We start from the raw sequence: 24,414 nt of genomic DNA, 5'->3' as shown, positions 1-24,414 counted from the left end.
GCCTTTACATACTGCACATATGTGTATTTGTGCAATATTGTGTGTATCGGGTAACATGTACACACGTATTTAGCAATAAATCCAAAGAAAGCACTGTTACTAGTTTTACTGTTACTAGTTTTACTGTTACTAGTTACTGTTCCTAGCAGCTGTTACTAGTTTTCACAATGAATGTTACAGTTGGGGTTAAAGCGAGGATCTCACCAACTCATGGACGAACTGTCTTGTTAGAATGGAGAGTCTGAGAGACAGAAGAATGTCCAAACAAAATGTGGCTCATTGCGTTTCTCTAGAAAAGGCTGACACGTTTATTCTGGATTGGAGGTGAGATGCTGGCCCCAGACAGCCCCCGGGGTTTCCAGGTGTTGCACGCCCCGTGGGACACGACCGTTCCCGCAGGAGTGAAAACGATGAGATGTAGGTGGCTTTGGGGAGCAAGTGGTGGGGACACAGGCCACCCAGGAGTCTGACCTGGGGGCCTGGCTAGGCTGGGATGTGGGAGCTTCCAGGCGCCCAGGAGAGGCAGGAGCTGCTGGTCCGAGGACCACACGGGGTCAGGCATCCACAGCCAGGGCTTCGTCCTCAGCCTGATCTCTCAGGGAACACCTCCTGACGCGGCCACATGACTCCCAGGTCTCGGCAGGTGCAACGTTCTGGGGGGCTCTTGCTGTCGATGGGACGGGAAGAAGCACCAGCTTTCAATTAAATCAAACACCTCCGCCCGATGACCCTTCCCTCCTGGGTGGGACGCTCCCCCCTCCCTGGGGGCTGTTATGTTCTCGAGGGAGAGTCACACCCCAAGGAGAGGAGTGGGCAGCCTATGTGGTGTTGCTAAACGAGACGTATTCAGAGCATCTCACTTCCTCCACACGAGACCCAGTGGCCGCCGTCACTCGGAGACTTTTCCCATGGCAGGTGGGAACTCAGCAGAGCCGAGGCGGGTTCAAGTTAGGTGCAGATCAGCGAGGAGGACCTTTCATCTGGAGGAAACTCCGTGACCAACACTGAAGACGAGAAAGACCAAGCAGGTGTTGTTTGGGGGATTGGTCCCCCAGAGCAGTGGGGCGTGGGGAATGCCCAACCTTGAGGCACCCTGTGGGTCTGAACAATTGATGAATAAGACAAACAGATGGAGTACGTGGCAGTGACCAGACCTGGAGATGGTGACAGAGCTGCAAAGTGGCCAGGGAAGGACCGGGGAGGAGGGATGTCTGGGGGAGAGGGTTTACAGAGAGAACAAAGGAGGAAGTCAGGAAAGGCTTCAAGCTTGGACCCAAGAGAGTAGACCTACGTGTGGCTGGAGAGACAGGAGTGGATGTGGTCACCCCGGGACAGGGCAGCCTTGCCGTCGTGTCTGCAGAGAGCGGGTTTCCCTGCGGCAGCCCCGGCCCGCATGCAGCCTGCTGCCCGGACTCGTCTGACCCCCACCCGCTGGCTCTCCAGCCTCCCCCCTGCTCGGGTCTGTGTTATCACCATGCTGTCCTCACGCCTGTGACTTTCCTTGCTTCTCACCGGGACGAAAACCCAGGGTCCCTTCATCTACAGAGACCAGCCGAGAAAGACTCTGAAATCACCAAACGGAGGAGAAAAGACAGAATGACCTGAATCATCAAATTCAAGTTCAGGGATTTTAGGGCAACCTTTGACACTGAAGAAAACGTAAACTTAAGGTAAATAAGAGGAGGTGCGCTCCGTGCGGTAGGTGGTAAACCACGGAGCTCACCAGCAAGGGCCACTGAGATGCAGCTTTGTTAACTTCAGAAGTGACATCCTAGAAACTTTCCCCATCTTTTCCACTGAAGCGGTGGCGAAGTCCCTGTGCCCCCGTCGGGGGGGGGGGACACTGGCCTGGGGCCTCGCCGAGGCTGAGGCTGATGTGGGCGACGGGCGTCTGGTCAGCAGTGGAGGATGGCGGGGAGGACGGCAGGGAGGACGGCGGGGAGGATGGTGGGGAGGACGGCAGGGAGGACGGCGGGGAGAAGCAGCGTTGGGCCCGTAGAGGAACTGCAGGCTCCCCGAGGGCAACTTATGAAGAGAAACCCTGCAGTGCCACCTGCTGCCTGACTCCTGAAGACGCCGGAGTAAGAGGTCTGAGCCAAAGTCACTCACTAAAGCGGGAAACGCGGGGCAGGCGCTGTCCGTGTCACTGGGTCATTTCCTACATGCACCTGGGAGGGAATCAGGGCACACGTGGGTTCTGTGGAGCCCAGTAGACAGATCCGACTGAAGCAAGGAGAGACGTATTCAAAGGACTCTTCCTCCTGGGGGCCCTCCTTTCTGAGGAGGGGCGGGCAGGGCTGGGGGGCCGTGTGGGCAGGGCAGGGCCTTGCAGGGAACGGCCCCCATCAGGAGAGCACCCCCAAGGGGCCTCGGCAGCCCCCTCTGAGGGCAGGGTGGTCTCAGGGTGAAACACGCCCATAACCCACCCAGGCTTTGCCCTTCACTCGTTCTAACATGAGAGATCCGCAGAGTTTATTGCGTCGTCCATCAGAGTTCCTGGACGTGAGACTAGAATCCACCTTCTCGCCTGCCATCCGCTGTGAGCGGGCCTGGAACTCAGAAACCTCCCATCCGCCTTCGTGGCCGCGCATCCAGACGGCCTCAGTTTAATTCTGGGACCAAAGGTGTGAATGTTTGGGCGTGTGTGGGTGAGAAGGTTCCAGAAGTGGAGCTGCTCACCCCGGGCCAGCCGTGGCAACCACAGGCGATGTCCTGGATCTGGCTTCCTCAGCCCTTTCCGAGTGCGCACTGACCTCCCTGAGGAGGGCCGACCTTGAAGTGAAGGATCACCTTCTTGGGGTGAATGAGAAAGATCCCAGAGCACAGCTTACCTGCCAAAGGCCATGAGGATGTTTCAGGCGGGGCCCCGGCATCTCCACGTTTTCTTGCTTTGTTTCTGTAGCTGGCCCTGGGGCGGAGGGGTGGTTATTTTGTTTTCAGACAGGAAGTGAGGTGAGTTGAGTAGCCGGTGGGCTTGGGGCAGAACTGGGTCTTCTGGACCCAAACGCGGCTCAGGACTCCGTCAGAGGAGCCAGGCGTGGCCCCATCCAGGAGACAAGCTGAGTCTGGGAGTCAGCTTTTTTCAAACCTGGGTGACGTACTGACCCTTCAAAATGTGGGGAAATTCCCCAAATTAACTAACTTGAGAACTATTGGCCTAAAAAACTAAAATGTATTTAATTAATTCTATCAATTACTAAATATCACTGCAAGATAAGCCTTTCAAACTAGTAAAATAAAGTCAGAGATTATCATGAAAATGGAATCCTAGGATTTAAAACACATCTTATTCCAGACCTGACTTCTGACATCCTTGGACCCAACCTAGCAGAGGCGGGCCCAGATCTGGGGACTGGGGCAGGTGCACCTCGCCAAGAAGAGTGAAAGCTGTGAGTCCAGGGTGCCCGAGGGCACGTGAAGGCCGCAGGGAGCAGGGGACATGCAGCTGGTGGGAGACGTGCAGCTGGGCAGCGGGGATCTGCTGGGCCCTGGGCACAAACGGCTCAGATCTAACTGGGGGGCAGATCCGGGGAGCCTACTGTGTGCACCCAGGGCCATGAATTAACACGGAGACACCGCGAGGTCGGGGTCCAGACAAGTAAACTGCTGGCCGCTGTGTGTGTGCTGCCTGATTGAGGGTCGACCTGCAGAAGTGTCGTGTATTCAAGAAACGTCCTGCTCCTTCGGTGAGAAGAGCGGTCCCTGCAGGCTTGGGTGGACGGTCTTTGCCCATCGCCCACGTTCAGATTCCCCTCAGGCAGAGGACACCCCCAGCCCGGACTCGAAGCCCTGGTTAATCTCCCAGGTGGCCAGAGCCCCTCAGTCCCTTCAGGTGAGTCTCAGGCCCAGACATCTGCCTGAGCATGGCAGCGGCCCCGGGGCGGACAGGGTGCAGGGGGAGCCCCGTGAGAACCAGTGCCTCAAAACCCGCAAGAAAACGGGCCCTTGCCCTTATCTGGGCCCCCTGGGGCTTGTATCGTCACACGTCCTGCAGTGGAGATTGGGAAACACAGACGGTGCTTCCAAACAAGCCAGGAGCCCTGGGGCAGAGCGGGACGCCCTGGGGCCGATTTCACTGCCCGGGCAAGTCCGCACCAGGCCTGCTGCCCCTGATGGCACAGCTGGGGAGAGATCGCAGTCCTGACTGTCGCCCCCCATTGCAGGGTTAGACTAGAGCTTATTTTTATGTGTGGTTTGTGTGGAAGTGAGTTTAAATATGTCCTTTCCAAACCTGATTTTAGAGAAACAGGGATCAACATCTATCAATACCCAGCAGCAACTGCCAGGTTTGGAGTCAGTGGGTTGAGGGGGTTTCATCCTGAGAGCCCTCGGGCTACCAGGTCTGGGCTCCCTCGTTGCCGACAATCAAAGATGGTTGACATTCACGTGACTTTAGCCCAAAAAGTGTGGTGATACGAATCACAGTAGTGTCAATGATGAAACTATGCAACTGATCAATGAAAATTTTTTTACCCCACCAAACCTCTTTTCTTTAAATTTCTCACGCACGGGCCCTCTTTTTTTCCCCAGAAACGCAAGCTGCTGTCTTCCTTCTCTCCGCTGGCCCGCCGCCTCTTACACCAGCTCACCGAGGACAGCGCCACCAGCCTGCTCTGTCCACTCTCTGGGCCAGCGTCTCCAGGCAGCTCTGACCCAATGACCACGCAAGGGTGATTTCTGAGGGAATGCATGTAGAACTAGATGAAGTACAACAAGTTTAGCTTCTACTTCCAATTCGGACATCAAATTCCGAGGGCTGGGCCTCTTCCTCACACCAAGCAAGGCTCCGAGGCCCGCTGGGTGCCCTACGGTTCGACTCAGCCCTGACACTGTCTGCCTGGAGATGGCCTCCGACCCCAAGCTGAAGGGCTCAGTCCTGTACGACTGCCCTTCCTCCGCTGCCCACTGGGCCTCCAGGTCGTGCTCCAGGGGCCTCGGCAAGGTGCCCAACTTGAGTCAGTGATTGAACTCAACCTCCCAGAGGTCAGGGGTGGGACCGACGGGGGCGGGGGGGGGGGGAAATCCCTGGCTCCCAGCCCCCATCCTCGGGGGCTTTTCAAACATCACCTCACTCACGTAACAAAAGACACCCAAGGCTCTCCTCACAGGAAGTTCAAAGGGTTTCAGGAGTGGGACTTTGACCAAATATGTATTTCTTACTGTAGATCACAATATCAAAATGTTACACCAGGTCCTTGCAGTTTTAAAGATAATTATAACTGGGAAATGTTGACCATTATATTTGTGAATGAAAAATGTTGCTGCCGTATCAGTAAGCAAAGGACGCTGCAGCCATCCAGCCATCCGCCATTACAGCCGCCCAGACGGTGAGCCCTGAGGATGCCACTGCCACGCCCTCAGCCACTGCAGCCACCCCCTGAAGACGCTGCCCCCTGAGGGCACTCAGGAGGGAAAGCACAGGACACTGGCCCCAGAGAGCTGAGGTGCGGATCAAAGGAACGATTCCAGTGAGCCCAGACTCTTGCATCTTCCCATACATAGAAAAGCACTAAATTCTTTAACTTGGGATGTCTGGTTTTCTTTAATTAACAGTAATTTTTCGATGTTCCAACTACCTGATCTTTGTGGCAAAAACCCCTGTAGATCCCGGCTCCCCCCGACCTCTTGTGAGCGGTCCCTCAGAGCTCTCTGAGAGGCTGCGTCCTGGGCTTAAGTCCTCAGTTTTGTCCTCCAAATAAACATCATTCTCAACTTTTAGGCTGTGCATTTTTTTCAGTTCACATATACATGTATATATTTGTATATTTTTATAATATATATTTTACAAGTATGATTTTGCCAAGAGAAAAGTCACCTGGCTCAGGTGACAAGCACTTGTACACGCAGTGCGTGTTTCACTCACTATGAATCTGTGACACGAGGACACACGTTTACCTGCGTCACTGTGCTCAGCGCTGCATGGGGCAGGGTCGGCCCGCGCCTTCTCGGGGATGCCCCCCCCACCCCCCAGCCCTGCTGCCAGGTGGGCTCAGGTGCGTGTGACTCTGGCTGATGAGACCAGGCAGACAGACACCAGCACTCCCAGGCGCACCCCCAGCTCCTCACTGACCCTGCAGGTCCCTCCCCCAGGTGCGGAGCCAGGACAGAGCCTCCTAGTGTGAAGACAGCAGGACCGTGGGTAGTTGGTTAGGGCAGCTCATAGGCGTGGGGCTGTCCTCCCAGACACTCAGTACAGCACAGGAGAATGGACCGAAGGGCTTAACTTTGCATTAACTTCACAGCAAAGAAACACGCTGCTCCAGACGGTAGGAACCTTTCCCAGGCCCTAGAGCTCTCAGCGTTGATGTGAAACAAATTCACACTGAGCGTGAATGATTAGTAACAATTAGAAGTGCAACAGTATTTGCATTTTATTTATAATTTTTAAAAACATTAAGACATTTCTATTTGTAGAGCAGATTTCAGCTAGATCCTGGAAGTGCAGGAGATAATTTGGTCCAAAATTTTTCACAGAGATGGCGTTCTAGTTTTTTAGAATAATCGCTTTTTCCTTTTGCAAAGGAGTCACTGCTTCCTGAGCCACCTCCCCGTGCTCGCATCTGTCTCGGAAAAGTTAAGCTTGAGAAAAGTGAAATTCTCCAGTTTGCCTGCCAATTCATCCCTTAGAAATATCAAAACATAATTCCAATTTAAGTATTTAGAATATTTTTCTCTATATGAATATTACAGCCAAATAGAATAAAATATTTATGTATTCACAAATACAGATTTACAAACTATAACTGTGGTATTCTTTTCTAATAGAGATTTGGCAAAAAAAAAAAAGAGTAAAAAAGGAGGGACTCAGAGCTGAGATGGGGGACCAGTTACTTGAGAAATAGGTGGTCACAGATGAGCTGACGGCTGGTCTTACTCAGAAGGCCAGTCCGCCTGGGTCTCGGGGGAACCTGAGGAAACCACAGGTGACGCTTGAGTCTTACCGACCGGGTGGGTTCATGACACTTCCCGGCAACCCTTTGCTCACATCGATGAGGTAATATTTTCAAAATGACTCTGAAATGCATCTTTAATGAATTAAGTACAACACACCTGCAGACGATCGAAGTAACACATATCTTAAGGTGCAATCTCGAGGTCTCAAAACCCACACAGTTGTTATGGGAGTCAATACCGTGGCCGTTTTGTATTCCCAAAATACGGGCTTTAGTGCCAAGCATGTCTGTCTCGGTAGAAAAAAATCATTTTTTCCAATTTTCATGCCATTGCATTTGCTAAAATACCCTTTTGAATTTATAGTTCAATGCAAACATTTTTTTGCTGTAGACTTCATGCTTCTGTAGAACTATCCAGAAAACAAATTGGAAGAATCACTTTACTTCTTTAGTAACTATTTACTGGACACTACTCCAGGTGCCTGGGGAGGACATGGAAATAACGACACAAGCCCTGAATCTTAAAATAACTAATAGCATTTTTTATTTGATTTTTTTGTATGATCTAGTCCATACCTTCATGGAAATTATTATCTGGTTAGATAGATAATATGTAAGCATTTAAAGAGATGGTTAAAACCAAAATAACATGTGCTAGCATTTGTTAAGTCATGTCAATACTCTGGAACCCAAATAAAAGTCTGTTTTCCATGATTTTCCCTAATTTTTGCCACAACACAGTGCGTAGGTATCAGCCATACCTTTTTCCAACTGAAACTGAGACTCAGAGAGGTTGAGTGCTTTACCAAAACTTAAAAAAAAGCAAACAGAGCTGAGATACAGAATCGGGGTGTCACATCCGAGCTCATCTCTTCCCGCCACACCCAGACACACTCGACCCTCCAGGGAAGTAGGGGGCGGACACTGGACGGCGCTGGGTCCCCCTCCTGGACCGGCCCCGGGAGGGACAGGGCACGGCTTGCCCCTGGCCAAGGAGCTGTGAGTGACAAGGGCAGTGGCCCTGGCTCTGCTGGGACGGTGTGGGGACATGGCAGCACGCTAAAGTCATATGTCTTCATAACTTGGGTCCTTTCAAAAAATGTAAAGTAAAAACAAAACAGGAAGTTTACTCATAGTTGGTAGACTTTAGGCCGTTTTAGAAAGAAGAGGCTGCACAGCCAAAACCAGCGTCAAACCCCAGGATGTTGGTGCCACCGCCCTCCCCCATGGGCCGCCAGCCCTCCTCCACGTGTGGGAGTGGCTGCCACGTGCCAGACATCGAGGCCACTGTCACGGGTGGCGGTGCTGGCCACGGACGAGCTGGTGGCAGAGAAGCCAAGGGTGGACGGTGCAGGTCGTCGCTGTGGGGTCTGCAGGGGCCCTGAGACAAGAAGGTGTCTCCCTGGGGGCCTTGGTGACCCCCGTCTGCAGTCTGCACTGTCCTGGGAGTTACTGCCTTGACCACGTCTCTGTGCTCAGGGTCCAGGCTCAGTGGGTCCTCGGCTGCAGCCACAGGGCAGCAGGGACTACAGTCACTGGTCATGCCAGCAACCGCTCTCAGGACTCAGTTCCTCGAGGATGGCGGGTCAGGGGTCGTCCTTGGTTTCCCGCTACACTGGCCTCTCCAACCTGGCGGCTTGTTCCCCCAGAGCAGGAAATGTTCACAGTCTTGGAAGTGACCCCATGGCTCTGCCATGTCCTTATCACTGGAAGCCCTTCACTAAGTCCAGCTCACATTCTCCAGGGGAAGGAATCGCATGCGGCCTGAGTGCCAGGGCCTTCCTTGAAAGATGCCAACGTGGTGGGGGGCAGGAATAATTGGGTCAGGAATGCACGAAATTTCACTCTAATCAAAGGACAGGATGTTCTCTAAAAATCAGAAGTGCAGAGCCCTTGACATCTGGTGGACCGAAAGCCAGGAGAGATGGCTGAGCTGACCCGGGGCAGGTGAGGGGGGAGGGAAGCCCTTGGAGGTGGTGCGAACACCCCAAGGCTGCAGGGACCCCAAGGACCCCCAAGGGGCAGCGTGGCCGGTGCCCTTCCTCAGGCCCACACGAGGGCTCTGGTGGGGCTGAAATGCAGCTCCCCGCCTGGCTGGGGCCCTGGGATCTTCTGCGAGTCCAGGCGAGGTCACCGTGAGTGACAGCCCGGCTTCAGGACCAGCATCGGCAGTGGGGGGCCGGGCCTTCTTCCTCTAGATCAGGATCGCAAGACGGTCCAGGGGAGTGACTTGACCCCCTCCCGCAAAGGCCAGACTCTGCACCCGGGGCGTCATCCTGCACAACCGGCCCCCCGGGGCCTGGAGGCGTCTCTGATCCCGACTGGTGGCCATCCTGACGGACCGTGCACTCCCAGGAGATCTGCGTCTTCTGGGGAACCGTCCGCAGAGAGGACAGTTTCCCAACACTGCTTCTTACCAGCCTTTCCTGCTACAAGCCCAATTAGGGGTTCCTGTGATACCAAACCATGGGAAACTTATGAAGTATTCAGACTATTCTGTTTACTCCGGTGATGCAATCAAATCAATAGCAGTTGTAACCAGAATCTGGGGAGTGATTTTCTGGAATGGATTCTAAAATATTTGCAGCTCAGGGGGGTGGCCGTTGTCAGGCCGTGTGATAAAGCGCAGGTCAATTACAGAGCTCGATGCTCTAAATTAATGCCACATGACAGCACGTTCGGGCCGCTTAACAGACGTGGTTTTTAAAGGGGGTTGACAAATGGAACTTACGGGCCTGTTTTCCTTTCGAGAGGCTGTGATGGAATTCTGCAGCCCCCCTGCCGTGGGCTGACATGAAAAGATGACTCTGCAGAGTCCAGATTTAACACCTGGTTACGCTCTGGCCCTGGGACTGCAGTGCGTTTAGCTTCTCAGGGGTCCACTACCCCCTCCATCTGGTACCAAGGGACCACGTGAGCCGGTTCTGTTCCCTTCAAACTGCTCCCAACAAAGAACCCGGCAGCATCTACGGAAAACCAGGGTTGAACTAAATAACCAACGCTTTTCTCAGTTCAAGAAGCATTTTGGGGTCTGCCGTGTGCCAGGCCTGCTGGACTCTCCACGGACTTGTAGGCAGGCAGGATGAGAACAGCAAGAGGAACGTCACCGGGGGCCTGAGACCCCCTCAGGTCCCAAGGTCCGGAGCTTCCCCCCATGAGCCTTTGATGGTGAGACTTTTTCTGGATGTGCAAGGAAAGGCTTTGCTGGTTGTTAAAGGGATTTCATGCAAAATGATGTAAAACAAGGCGAAGTGAAGAGATGCCATTGGAAGATGCAGACTTAGTGCCTGTGGGGTGCAGAGCCAGTTCACAAATGAGCCAGAACCTGGGCTGTTAACGCCCTCTGGGACCCTGCATGGGTGGCCCGACGCAGTGCCCCCGGGGGCCTCCGTGAGGTGTCCATGGAGGCGGGACAGCCACGTAGCGGCCCGACCCGAGGGCAGCAACAACTGTGCCGGCAGGAAATGGGGCTGGCGCCTCATTTCTCCTCGTGGGGACCGTCCCAGAGCTCCTAGGCCACGGGTCAGCCCTGGCCACACCCCCGACTCAGGGTGGACAGCGTTCTGGCCTCGGGCTCCTCACGAGGGGACGCCTGCAACGAGCCTGGTGCCGCGGGGCGCCCTCGGCTGGGGTCGTGCAGGCTTGTGGGTGAACCGCCCTCCAGGCCTCCTCATGTGGCCTCTTCCCTGACGCTGCTTCTCCCGCCCGAGACCCCTCAGCACCCCTTCTCGCCAGCATCCACCTTCTTACAGACACAGGCAACACCCCGCCCAGAAGCGTCCTCAGCCAGGAGCCCCTGGTTCTGCCCCTTCCTGGACGCGGGGCCTTGAGCATCTGGGCTTCAGGGGAGTAGCAGGCACTGTGGGTGCCCGGCTCAGGCACGGGCGCTGCACGGGAGCCTGCCTCCTCCAGGCCGCCACAGTTAGGAGATGCAAGGAAAGAAACATTACCTACAGGGCACACCGTGTTTCCCTACAGCTATTCTACTGCAAGCCATGGCTTACTTGACTGTAAGTGGGATTTCTTCTTCAGAGTTGAACTTGGCAGAAATGCGCTAAAAATGCTAGCTACGCTCCTAAACCACAGGGCACGTAAACCTTGAAGTCAGAAACGTTTCCAAAAACTGCCATTTAATTTTCTGAAAAGCAAGCCAAATACAATGACAGTTATGATTTCCACTTGAATCGAAGGAGGGTCAGTGGCGGGGGACCTGACCCGGCCCCAGACCCCTTCCCCGGGCCAGCCCACCGCCCTCGGGATGAGGCTGCCTGGGCCTGCGAAGGGGTTTGCAGAACCAAGGAAGGGTCCTGATCCATCTGGGGGATACCCCGGGGCGGCCTGACCTCATCAGGAGAGTCCCCAGGGAGACCTGAGGAGGCAGCAGGTGAGGCCGGGGACCCAGAATCTGCTGACAGCCCCGTGCACTCGGCAGGGGACCCCATGGCCCGGACGAGGCACAGCCGGGCTGCGACTTCAGCCTTGAGACCTGAGAGGAGAGCCCGGCCCTGTTTTCAGCGGTTACACTGCGGTGTTTGTTCTGCAGAGAAAACTAAGACAGTTGCTAAAACTTGAATTATTTCCTGTAATTTCTCTGCAAAATTCTCCACAACCGTTGCAGCACAAGTGAGAGCTGCGTGTCAGCTGAGCTGCTTGGAGAAGGGCACCACTGCCCCCGGGACGGCTCAGGGCACAAGCCTCTACCGCATCCTCTCCTCCGGGCCGGCGCCGTCCTGGGTCTCTGACGCTTCGCCCTGGAGGCTTGGGTACGTGTGTCTCCAGCCGGGACTTGAGAGGAAGTGGATGGGAAAACTGTAAAGGCCTGTAGTCCAGCTGCTGAGGCCCCGAGGCGGCGAGGTGGCGGAATTTAGTGCCTGGCGTGAGAGCGAGGCCGGGGGCGAAGGGCCCACGGGGGTGGAGGCGGCATTCCAACGATGTGACGGCGCTCCCAGAGCAGGCCGGTATTTGAAGGGAGATGATCTTAGGGCAGCCGGACCGTCCGAGGAGGGAACTGACGGGTCTGAGACCAAGCGGCTCCTGAGACGGGGTGTGCCCCTCTTGGGGGGGCGGCCTCGCGGGGGGCCGTCCTTGGTTAGGACAAAGTAGGGAGCCCCGGGCGGGACAGCGGAGGCTTTCGAGGACCAAGGCCTGTGGGCGGGGTCTGGTTGCGGAGGCAGGTGATGTCCCGGGAGCCCCCAGCATGTCCCTGGTGACGGGCAGACAGGCCCCGAGGCCCGAGGGGGCTGGGCCAGCGGGCAGCTCTGCTGACGTGGCAAAGCGGTCCCCACTCTGAGCTCTGCGGGTCCCCCTGAGACCCCGGCGTGGACCCGCCGAGGGTCCTGAAGGAGAGGCTGCAGTGGTACGGCCAGGAGCTTCCAGAAACGGCGGGCCGTCTTCAAGGGCTGGGGAGCGCCAGCCGCCTGAGCAATAGATGAAGATGTCTTCTTAAAAGTGCTGATGTTTTCAACAAAGACTCTGAAACAAGCAAAAAAACACAGGCAAGCCAATAAGTGAAAAAAAGCAAAGACAAGCTAACCTTTCATGTGTTCTCATGGAAAAGCTTTGTCTTCTCCTAAAATTGCAGTTTGGCTTGTTTCCTACATCAATTTACATGTAAACTCCGAAGTTCTAGCCCTTTTATTGTGACACAAACAACCAAACCAACCTTTACCTTCTTATTGTTTTTGAGGCTGAATCTTGGGAAAATTCCGGATCACATCTTCTCTTTTCGGGTTGGTCATAAATCACCTGGCCTGTCACTGCTGTGAAAACTCCTGGGCAACTAAGACGACGGGGAGTTGGCGGGTCTGCAGCCCCGAGCCCACGACCTCAGCTTCTCTCACCAGCTAGAACAGCGGGCCGGGCCTGCGCTCTGGGACCCGCTCCCTGAATTCCTGCTCGTCTCAGGAAACCACGGTTCAGGTTGGATGCCCAGCGCCCCCGGTGGACGTCACAGGTACCGAGTATCTCGGCCTTCACTGTTGCTTGCAATCCACGTAGATTCCATTCCAGTTATTAGCCTTCCTTCTAGTTTTACTGTAGAAAATGTAGGGAAAACATGTTGGCATCTCTAGACTGAGAACTGTACTTTGAAACATAAACGTAAATGTTAACTGTGGAAACAGAAGCATCCGTTTGCTGCAACACGTTTAAAAGCAACTCGTGGGACCCGGGACTGCCGGCCATCCTGCCGCCCCCACGTGAGGCCGCGTTTCCAGAGGGTCTGTCCCTGCTGTGTCGTGACGACACAGGCATCCAAGGTCAGGCAGAACACGTGTAAACAGCTGCCGAGACGGAAGCAGACAGCAGGCTGGTCCCACTCAGGGGCAGAGCGGGCGCTCAGAGCTGGGGATTCAGGGACGAAGCCCCCATCTGATGCTCTGGGACTCTGAGGCCGGTCGTGCTGGACTCAGCGCCGGCCTGTGACGGACGCAGGGACTCTGGGGGGAGGCGGGCCCCCCCTCCACCTGAGGACGGAGGGTCGGGCCCTCAGGCCAGGCAGACGCCCGGGACTCCATCAGCTTCCCGCTCACACCCACCACCGCGGGGCCCCGGGACCCGGCAGACCTGGAGCCCGCGTTCGCAGCCTCGGGGCCCGGCTGCGCGGTGAGGGGTGAACTTGCTGCTGCCACATCCTCGGGGGCTACTGGGCGGTGACCACAGGCTCCCCTGTAGCAGCCACGGCACCCCTTTCCTTGGCTCAATCTGTCTGCAGAGCAGCCTTGAAACTAGAAGACAGTTCACGAGCAAATGTGCTTATTGACTGACCGGGAGGGACGGGGGCCGGGCTGCTACGGCCGGGCGGTGTCCCCTCGTGTCACAGGAGGGCGAGTTCCTGACCTCCAGACGCCTGCGTGTGCCTGTGTGCACGTGTGCGTGGGCCACGACGTAGTCTGGACGCTGTTAACCTAGTTCGCGTGAAGAAAGGGACTCAGAGCCCCTGGGCCCGCTCGGCGCCCTCAGCCCAGACAGCAGACGTCACACTCCTAGAGGCAAGGCCGCCTGGCCTGGACTCAGCCTCGGGCGGTGACACGGTGCGTTAGCGCCCCCTGGGGGTCGCATGTGCCAACACGAGCGGAGGCTGAGAAACGGATTAATAGCGCGGTGGAACCGGCGGAGGTCGGGCTCCGCCTGCGAGCTGCCCAGAGAAGCCTCCTGGCCCTGTGGTCACCTGTCCGCGTCCTCCTGCTGGGCGCCTGGGGAGAGCTGAGGCTTCACAGCTCCCAGGGGCTCCAGGCGATTCTGACGTTAGATAAACCCCGTGTTACCACCAGCCCAGCAAGAGCAGAGCAGGGAGATCTGACACGTGTCGGATGCTTTGGTCCTTACAGCGATCTTATTAAATACGCGAGGCAGACCCCTTCCCACCGGGGTCTTGTCTCCCAGGGAGCGACGCTGTACACTTCTAAGCAAACCCCTGGGACCCTGGGAACTCTTCGTGCAGGAGATGGGATCTTACAAAAGGAGCTACTCCCAGGGCGCCTCCGCGGGGCTGAGACTTAGCACGGGAAGCACCCTCCCTGCACCCACGTCACACACACACACGTGACTCCCGAGAAGTTTTTCATGAACACGTTAATCGTTACAATCACGTGCACTAATGCGTGGAACTCCACAACAATTTTCTGTGGCTCCTGTTCTGGAATATAATTGTGTATTTTAATTTGCTGTGGAACAGGGCTATTAAAACTCCCAGGACGGTGTGGAGACCCCAGGGTGCGGATGTGACAGCTCTGCAAACACAGAAACCCATCCTGTCTGCACCTGAACTTCCAATCTCTGACCGTTTTCAGTGTCAGTTATTCTGCTCCAGACGGAGACTCCAGGGAGTAAACAGAGGACGCTCTGCATCTGTCACACACACACACCCCTTGGCTGCGGAGATAGGTCCCCTGGTCACTAGCCCAACCTAAGCAGGCGATCAGCTACAAAAGGAAGTGAGGTGATGACTGAGGCTGGATGCTACGCTGCAGGAAAGGGAACAGAATCCCACCAATTTCTACTCAATGTATTTCAAAACTTTAGACCTTTGAATTACATACCAAGTATGTCTTGAGAGATTCTTGGATAAATGTTTATACTGTCAAAATATAAATTGTCTGAATTTACAACTTTTTTCAACTTTGCAACTTTTACTATGAAATGCATGTAACTTTAACACTCAAATCTGATTTCACATAAACTGAATTTACTATTTTGGTTTGATAACTATGACGTCAGTAACAACTTGCAGAGCACAATTTAAAGAGCAAAAAGCTTATCTTGATTAACTTCACGGTAACACCTTCTATTTTCTGCGGTTTACACCACAATTCTCAGCAAGCGAACCCCTCAGGAAGAGACCGTGGCCCTGACATCCCTTCATGGACGCCTGCTGAGATTGTAAGGATGCCAGCAGAAGGTGACAGCCAAGTGACATGCAGTTAGTTCAAAACAGTCACAAACACACTGTCATCTTTACAGTTTTGCTTATTTATTTCATGTAGATGTTAGCTGATGTGTAAATGTTTTGTGGTCTGTTTCATTTACTTACACAAACTTCCATCAGATGCCCAAACAACGTCACCGGGCATCCTTCTCTGGCTCCAAATCCACCCCCTTTTGCTAAAGCTTTGGGGTGAGAAGGGACCGCAGGAAACCAGGAATGGGGATATGCTTTCCTTCAACGGACCAGGAGGCCCCCTGTGAACCCCTCCTGTCAAGCCCCACGCAGCAAGGCTCATACACCCCAAACCCTCTGGAGACACTTCTGGCTTGTAGGATTTCCCCAAGCAGGAGGACAGAGAAATATTTGTTAACACTGAATTAGCCACTGAATGTGAACTTACTAAAAAGTTAAAAAATAGTCTGTTTGTGAAAATAAAACTGTTCCAAAAAAATTGCACACGCCAGTGAACAAAAAGGCCCACATCATGTCTTTAGGTTGATATGCCATTAACGCCATATTTATGCAAAGTTAACAATGTTATTACACTACTGTCACAGGAAAACTGAGATCCAGTCAGACAGTCCCATATTAAGAGAGCCCAAATAATTATGGACAGTGAAAATGCCCCAGAACCTCCTTGGCTTGTGTGGCCGAGGCCAGGATGTTCCTATCCATGCATTCTGTCCCCTGGGCCCTGGCCCAACCGCACAGCTGGAGGGGACCAGCCTCCCGCCCTCAGCCCCTCCCACCATACCCGTGCTCCCAGGGCACCGCGCTCACAGGGAACCGGCCAGCTCGGCCCTGCTCTCCGAGGAAATCACTCGGGATGCAGTGGACTCTTCTGAAGCCATGAGACCATTAGACACCCTGAAGTGGAAATTTCCAGAAATGCACAATGAGGCATGCTGCCAGGTACAAGAAATTTAAAATCTGACTTCACATGAGATGCTGTTTTTTAAGCCGATTTTTAAAACATTCAATACAGAAGTTTAAGACATCAAGGAGGGACTGGAAAAAATTTCAGGATAAGATCTCCAGTAGCTTTATCTAGGAAGTTCTACCTACTCACTTCTACAACTAATGTCAAAATTCAGGAAATAATTTCTCTACTGAGAGTTTACAACTACCTAGAAAAACTTTATATATCTGGATTTCAAGATTTAATTTCATAATCTGTCAAAGTGTCACCTTTTGAGCTTCTAAATATAAAAGCTTTCATATGAACAGATTTTCTTTTCTTTTTGAAATCTGAAGAATGTATTTCACTTATCTTGTGAAAATTATGGTAACTGTTCACAAAGTATTTTCTTAAACCCGAATCAGGAGCCAACAGCAGCCTCTTTACGGAACACTGTGTGTTCAGACAGGGGCTCTGCTCACCTGTCACCCTCCAGCTGCAGCTCCACGTGTGACAAGACCACGAGCGTCCTGCACAGACGCTGGTTTACAGAGCAGACATCACAGGGAAATAGTGCACCTGCTCCGATAAACCAACAGCGTCACGTCCCAGGACACCCAAAGGGTAAAAAGAAGGTGGAACATAGGAATATAATCAATCTTTGTATTTGCCATAAAAAAAATCTGTTAGTTGAAACAGGTGTTGACAGAATGTTGACTGTGTTTACTTGTAACTTTCCTTCCAGAAAACAACTCAAGGGGCTCATCCAGCCACTGCTTCCGTGGATCCCGACCCGGGGCCTCCGAGTGTCATCACATCTCTAACTGGATGAAAGGCAAGGCAGCCCCTCGTGTTCTGTCCTGTGGCAGCACCACACGGAGAGGCCACCGCTGTGCAAACCAGGGTGACACGAGGTGACACGGGGTGACGGAGGTGACGGGGGTGATGGAGGTGACAGGGGTGATGGAGGTGATAGGAGATGATGGGGGTGATGGGGGTTGACGGGGATGACAGGGTGACGGAGGTGATGGGGATGACGGGGTGATGGGAGGTGACGGGGGTGATGGAGGTGACACGGAGTGACACGAGGTGACACAGGGTGATGGAGGTGACGGGTGATGGAGGTGACAGGGGTGATGGAGGTGATAGGAGATGATGGGGGTGATGAGGGTGATGGGAGGTGACAGGGGGTGATGGAGGTGATGGAGGGTGATGGAGGTGACGGGGGGTGATGGAGGTGATGGGGGGTGATGGAGGTGACGGGGGGTGATGGAGGTGATGTGGGGTGATGGAGGTGACGGGGGGCGACGGGGGGTGATGGAGGTGATGGAGGTGATAGGAGGTGACGGGGGTGACGGAGGTGACGGGGTGATGGAGGTGATAGGAGGTGACGGGGATGATAGGGGTGATGGAGGTGATGGGGGTTGATGGGGGTGATGGGGTGACGGAGGTGCCCACGCGTGGATGGCACTGTCCCTCACTCAGTCACCGTCCCCACGTGGATGGACGTCTGGTAGCTCACACGGTCGCAGGAGTGCTGTGGACGCGTGGCGGCGTGCGCGGCTCCGTCTGCTTACAACTTAACTGGAGAGACGGGAGCCCCTGCAGCCCCGGCGAGGGCCCTGGTGGACGTGCGGTAAACTCTGTCCTAGAAGCTGGTCTAGGTGCGTTCCAGGAGCGGACGGGGTCTGAAGGATGCTCACGCAGGGCCGGCTCCGAGCCGTCACTCCTCCTTGGGTCTGCTCCTCGCCCTCCGCCTCTCCTGCAGGGTCCTCAGCTCGGTCATCTCGGTCAGGGTCTTGCGCACCCACAGGACCTGGGAAGAACCGTGCAGAGACGCCGTCAGAAGTGGACACGCGCCGTGTGGGGAGGACGGAGGCCTGGAGCTCTGTCACGCACGTACCACGATGGCCAGGGCGTTGAGCAGCAGTGGCGCCGAGAACACTATGGAGATGAACATGCCCCTCGAGTCGAAATACTGGTATTTCGAGAACAACCTGTTTCAAGAAAGATTTAAAGATTACGGGGCGTCACAACACGGCGTTCTCGTGATACTCTGTCTCAGGAGCCCCTCCACACAGGAGGACGAGGTGGGCGCACAGCCCCGCCTACACACGATGGCGACCTCAGTCCCTTTACGAGGCGACCCTCCTAACCCCGTGGGGGACGACCCCCAGGCCCTCCAGGGGCATTGCGGCCCCCATGCAAGCTCAGGCCGAGCCCCCGGAGAGGGGGACACGGCGTGGCCGGGCCAGGCTGCCCCCAGCGTCCCGCTCGGTGGCGGCGCAGGACGTGAACTTTACGTCACTGACTCAGCGACAGTCATCGCCCTGGGGCCACAGTGAACAGAGCCCAGCGCGGGGTGCTCAGCATGTGCGTCTTAATTAGAAGCGGAAGAGACAAAGCGGGGGCCGGGTCGTGCGGGGGGCCGAGGGCGGGCTCCTGACCGAACGACAGGGGCCTGAAGCCGCCAGGAGGGCACGGCGGCCGGGGCACGGCTGTCACTCTGCTCTGAGGCCCGTGCGGTCCGGGTGCCGAAGGCAGAGCCGGGAGGCGGGGTGCTGATCGGGCCACGTCGTCCCCCGGGTTGCGGGGACACAGGGGGACAGCGGCACTCCCCTCCCCACTCGTTCCAGCCTCCCGAGGGTTCCTGCCTGACCTGCGAGGTCCAGAAGGAGAAGCTGCGGCCCCCGAGGGAGGAGAAGGCCTGGGGGCGGCTCTGGAAGGGGGGCCAAGGGGAAGGGTCAACTCTACAGCGCTCACTGGACACGGAGTGGCTTGCCCGGGTGTGTGAGCAGGAAAGGACACGCGGGTGAGGACAGAATGGCCGGTGTCCCGGAAACCGGGGAACCAGCGTTTTCAGGACCAAGTAAATCGTGGGTGGATCTCAGTCTCCCCGTCACGGACTAGAGCGCTTCTGTTTTGGGGTGGGGGGGGCCTCCAGGGCCCACGGTGACCGAGGAGACCGGACGGTGGTCACCGTCCAAGGCTCATCGTGAAGGAGGCTGGGGGCCTCCCAGTGTGCTCTGCCGCTGACGGGGACGGTGTCACGCAGGGTCCGCGTGCCCGGGCCGCTCACCTCCAGTTCACTGCCACCGCTTCATTGATGTACTCCGCGCAGTAGACTAAGGTCACTGAGAAGAGAGCAAGCCCACGTGAGAAGTCAGGGGACCAGCCCACCGCCACCGCCTTACACATCCTTCACAACGTGCTACGTAACGTAAACGTGACAGAACAACGCCACGCTGGATGAGACGTAACTTCTATTTCACACATAACGTGAGGGAACATTACACAGAAAGGAAACCCAAGGTGACACACGAGGCCGGTGGTCTCGGTCAGACCAGGCCAGCCCTCAGCGGGGCAGCGCCGCGGGGACCAGGCTTCCTGCCCCGACGCCACCGTGGCCGCACTGCGCCGTCTGCCGACCTCCCTGCCCCGCAGGTCACCGTCGGGTGCAAGGCCGGCAGTGGCACCCGAGGGCCCTGAGACCGGAGCTGAAGGCCACCTGCCTCCACCCTCCGGCTGCCTGGATCCCCCAGTGGTGCTGGCGGCAAAGACACGGAGGGCGCACCGACCTGAGGGGACAGGAGCCGAGGGGACGGCCCTGGCCGCCCTCACAGTCCCACCTGGAGCGCGGGGAGCGCTGGGGGCGTGGGGAGGGGGCCCACCCAGGGCGGGAGGACCGCGGGCTGGCCCAGCACCACGTGCTGCTCAGGGCCTGGAGGGGGTGGAGGAGGGGGAGGACGGCCACCAGGAGCCTCAGCCTTGTAAAAATGTGCACACCCTCCGGTTCCTGGGGTAAAATGGGGGGAGCAGTCCTTGACCACTCCCTCGACGACTGGACCCGGAGACGCACATCAAGGAAGCAAAAGAAAGGAGACGGTAGAGGAAAAGAGAGGCCTGAGCACGGGGGGCCCACCTCCCCGGAGGGCAACGTGATGCATCGACCACGCGCCCCACTCGGGAGCTGGGGAGCAGTGAACCAGTCTGTGCTTCATTTGTAAAACTGCAGCAAATAACATCCCAATCTTCTGCAGGTGTGAGAATTAAATGCGCCATCAGATGTGTAAACGCACTTAGACCAGCATCTATCAGCCCCACGCTAAAACAGTCACCCTCTGTTCGTCCTTGAAAACAACAAACCCAAACGTAGCTCCCAGGTTCACAAAGCTGTTCAAGTATGGGCTCCTTGCATGAGGCTCTGTGGCTGAGGCCATCACCTTTTTTGTGCTTCCTGCCTCAGGGCCTTTGCACACATTATTCCCGGGGCTTGGAGTGTCCCTTCCGGCCCTCGAACGCCTGCTGCCTGGCTGGTTCCCCCGCATCCTTCCCCCCTCAGTTTACCTGTCAGGGCAGTGACTTAAGTGCAGCCCCCTCCAAGGGTTTCACGGTGCTCCTGCCTCTCCTGCCATGATGCGCAGCAGGGCTGTGGTTACCCAGTGTATGCTGGGGCCCCACCAGCTCTACGAGGCTCAGGGGCCCATCTGTCCTGCTCACCCCTCGCGTTCCTTACTAGGGCTCTCACGTAAAGAAATGAAGTAACATCCATCCCTGACCCTCAGGACTATTTCTGTGATGCAGGCTTGCTGCTTCGCGCCTGTCCTAAGACAACCTCTTGTTTGGAGTTCCCACCTTGCACAAGGCCAACTGAAAAATGACAGTTAAGATGAGTTTTTGGACTTTGTTAAACTACCAAGCAAGATCTTCAGCATCTTCCCAACGTCCGCAAGATTAAGAGCCCAGCATAGCCTCTGAGGCCCCGGCCCACCTTTCCTGCCTGAACATACTTCTAACTGGTCAGCGTCAGAATGTGGTTCCTCTGACACCTGGCCCACCCTTTCTGTCCGTCACCCCTGTGCTCTCACCCGTTGCCTCCGCCCCAGATGCCAGGCCTGGGCCAGACATCTGTTCCTTACCCAAAGAAAAAGAGATTTTACTCACTCTTTACAGCCCCTACCATAACTTTATCTCCTCTGTGAAATCTTTCTCAATGATTCCACACAGCTCTGTTCCTTCTCCAAACCCTGTAGATCTTACCTTCAAAACTGACCCGGGCAGTGTGTTATTTTTGCACCACAGAGCTTTCCTTCCTGGTTTGCACTCCCTCCCAGAGCACGCAGAGCAGCTAAGCCCCCAGAGGAGCCTCTTGTACAGACTCAGCGTTTCGGCAAACCCAGCTCTCGTTTGTGTAACTGGTATTCAGCACCCTCCCAGGAACACAACAGGTGCTTGAGACGCCTTTCAAATCCAATATCCAAAATGTACCTTATCTTTACAGTACCCACAAGTGAAATATGGGAGCGGCCTGCAATCAAAGTAGAACACAAGACAGGAGCGTTGGGAGGCCTTACAAGTACATTCACATATCACTGGGGCTACAGAGAGAACGCGCACACGCGCTGCCGCAGCACACAGCCGTACTCACCCAGGCACTGGAAGTACTCACCGCGGAACTGTACTCACCCAGGCACAGGAAATGCCCCACCTGCAGCTTATAGCTCCGCGATGAGAAGCAGGTGAGCAGCGCGCAGAGCACGTGGAAGGCAGCCAGCCCCACGAGCCAGGGCTCCGTCCAGTCCGTCTGCTGGAGGACACACAGCAGAAACCCCTCAGGGTCCCCCTGCACTGGACCAGGCTGCACGCTGCCTCCCCTCTGAGCACGTCCCGAGCGCCCCAGGCCTCACAGGACACGGGCTGGGGGGACAGGGACCCCCACTGCACCCACGTCCAGGGACTGTCACCCGGCCGTGCCTGGCTGCCCCCACACAGGACTGAAGGCTTTCCTACTTGTCGAACAGAACTGCACTTCAGGCTGGGAGATTCTAAAGACCCTCCTCCGCGGGGAGATGAGAAAGTGGTGCCTGGGTCGGGATGCACTCGGTCGCCCCCAGAGGCAAAGCTACCAGTTCCTTAGAGCAGTGATTAAAGCCTCAGAAATCCGGGCCACCCAAACTTGCAAGACGTGGTTTTCTCCCGCCTTTGTGACACACACCCTGCACTCCAGATAGTGCTGCGACCGCATGTCTGCTCAACTCCAGAGGTGGGCTCATCCGCACCCCTGTACTCGGACCCCCTCCTTGAGGCTCAGGTCCCCCGGGGGCACGGGTGCTGGCGGAGCGGCCCGCGCCCCGCCACTCTGCCCACAGCGGGTCCACGCCACCCGGACCCCCCATCCCAGCCCAGGACGGCCCACCTCCCCGCTCCCCGCCGCCACGAGGTCCCAGCTCTCCCCGCAAACCCCCGACCCCCGACCGCCCCGCACCTCAGCATCCCGCCTGCCCTGAAGGTCCTCCCACCTCGTCCCGCCCCCACGCCCCGGACCCCCGCCACGCCCCGGCCCCTCCCCGCCACGCCCCGGCACCCTCCCCCGCCCCGCCCCGCCCCGCCCACCCAGATACTGGCCCGGACCCTGCACCCCCCCACGCACGCCTCCCGTCCGGTGCCGCCGGCCTCCCCGGCGGACGCTGGGAAATTTGGAGAGGCCCCTGCCGACAGCGACCGAACTGTCAAGGAGGCAGCAACTTACCGTGATCACGGCGGGGATGCTGACGGGGAACTTGCTGACTGAGAATGCAGACGACATCGCCCCCGGAAAGGCCCAGCCTCACCACCACCTTTTCGTCTTCCCCGCCCCGCCCGGATAGGTCAAGGAGTCCTCTGGTGTCCTCTCGCGTTATCTCCACTTGTCGCGATGACTGCTGTGTCCGGAAGCGGCAGGCACCCTGCCATCTCGCGATATCTCCAGTGCCCGGTAACAAGTTCAAATCTCGCGAGATTCCGTGGTGTTAAATATAAGGGAATTACGAGTAGCCGCCAGCGTTGTTTTCCCCGCCGAGCTGCTGCGAGAGGGATGTTTTAGTTCTTCCTATGTGACGGGCGCTCATAAATGGCAGCTCGGAGGACTGGGGGCTAGTGGGCGTCCCTGCCTTCCTCCCCCGCAACTCCCAGGGCTGGGGGCGTGGGGTATCGCTCAGGAGAGTGACCTGGACCCCTAGGAACATAGGGGAGAGTGACCTGGATCCCGGGGACAGAAAGGGACAGTGTCCGGGACTCGGGCGGGGGACAGAGAGGGAATTGACCTGGACACTGGGGAAAACGGGACAGTGAGCTTTATAGACAAAAGCTTTATAGACAAAATACAACAAATTAATATCTCATCTTCAATTTATATATTCACTATTCTGTTAGTGTCTCCTGACCTCAGGGATCTTGGAGGAGTTTGTAACTACATGGATTACAGGGCACATCGCCATGTGCTGTTTCCGTTGATTTATGTTTCTGTCTCAGACATAGGAGACGGTATATTTATTGATCTTTGTCAAACTCACAACATTTTGTGCATTGCCTGGACATACTAAGAAATTTTTAAATGGAATTTGAGGGTTTAAATCATGTGTAACAATTGTGCCTTCGTGTGTCAAAATTGGGGCTGCCAGGCTGTGGACTCGGGCCGGCTGTGGACTCAGGTTAGCCGTGGGCTCCTAGGTGGGGCAAGCAGGTGTTTCAACTGTGGTGGTTTGCAGACCTTGGGCTCAGCCAGGTGGGCTTTGGCCTCTGCATGTGGCGCTGATGTGGGTCTACAAAGGCAGGGACTGGGGTAGATGCCATCAGATCAGAGACACCCAACAAGGGCTCGATTTTATACAAGTCTTAGAGACATTGTTTGCTTTGGCCTTTGCAAGGCGGCTCCAGCTGTAAAGGGGGGTTTCTGGCCCAGCAAATCGTGCCCTCCACCATTCTGCAGGAAGGGCCAAGGGGTGAAGCCGGGAAGCCCTGGACCGTCCAGCAGTATACGAGTCACACCAGGGTGCCTCCAGACTGAACCTGGACGTTGGGCATCTCCGGGGCCCAACCTGCCACACAGCCAGCACTGTGTTCTTTCCTGTGGCTGCCCTGACGGAACACCCGACGGGGGGCTTAAAACAGCAGGAGATGGTCCCTCTCAGTCTGGAGGCCAGAAGTCCAAAGTCCCAGGGGCAGCAGGGCCAAGCTCCCTCTGAAGGAGGGGGGCAAGGTCCCTACTGCCTTTTCCAGCTTCCCATGGAGGATGGCAAGCCCTACATTCCACTGTCACGTGTGCCTCCATCTTCTCTTCTCATCAGGGCACCGGTCACTGAGTCAGCGTCCACCCTCCTCCAGTAGAGCCTCATCCTAGCTTGATCACATCTGCAAAGACCCTGTTTCCAATAGGGTCC

The 24,414-nt window shown here is 56.0% G+C and overlaps 2 protein-coding genes and 1 long non-coding RNA gene across 3 annotated transcripts; 1 reads left to right on the top strand and 2 right to left on the bottom strand.

Annotated features, from left to right (window-relative positions):
* Nucleotides 1-11,237: 11,237 nt before the first annotated feature.
* On the bottom strand, nt 11,238-13,524 carry LOC309653981 (uncharacterized protein; the record flags this gene model as incomplete). Its single annotated transcript, XM_082478676.1, has 3 exons — nt 11,238-12,365; nt 12,562-12,718; nt 13,458-13,524. The coding sequence occupies 3 exons, from the start codon at nt 13,522-13,524 to the stop codon at nt 11,591-11,593; spliced, it is 999 nt and encodes a 332-aa protein (XP_082334802.1). The 3' UTR covers nt 11,238-11,590.
* A 2,324-nt stretch (nt 13,525-15,848) lies between these two features.
* LOC309653984 lies at nt 15,849-17,568 on the top strand. Its single transcript, XR_014259694.1, has 3 exons — nt 15,849-17,267; nt 17,397-17,434; nt 17,540-17,568. It is a non-coding gene; the product is annotated as an uncharacterized lncRNA (long non-coding RNA).
* Nucleotides 17,569-17,891: 323 nt separating this feature from the next.
* Nucleotides 17,892-22,869, bottom strand: LOC309653983 (transmembrane protein 18-like). Its single transcript, XM_082478678.1, has 5 exons — nt 22,746-22,869; nt 21,683-21,803; nt 19,296-19,350; nt 18,120-18,213; nt 17,892-18,032 (listed from the first exon to the last, which is right to left on the bottom strand). Exons 1-5 carry the CDS (start codon nt 22,800-22,802, stop codon nt 17,940-17,942), a joined length of 420 nt encoding a protein of 139 aa, XP_082334804.1. The 5' UTR covers nt 22,803-22,869; the 3' UTR covers nt 17,892-17,939.
* Between the last annotated feature and the right edge of the window lie 1,545 nt (nt 22,870-24,414).

The sequence above is a fragment of the Balaenoptera physalus genome, assembly GCF_965194825.1.
Source record: "Balaenoptera physalus genome assembly, contig: HAP1_SCAFFOLD_1588, whole genome shotgun sequence".
In the NCBI taxonomy this organism is placed as follows: domain Eukaryota; kingdom Metazoa; phylum Chordata; class Mammalia; order Artiodactyla; family Balaenopteridae; genus Balaenoptera; species Balaenoptera physalus.
This window is presented reverse-complemented; position numbering and strand designations above follow the sequence as displayed.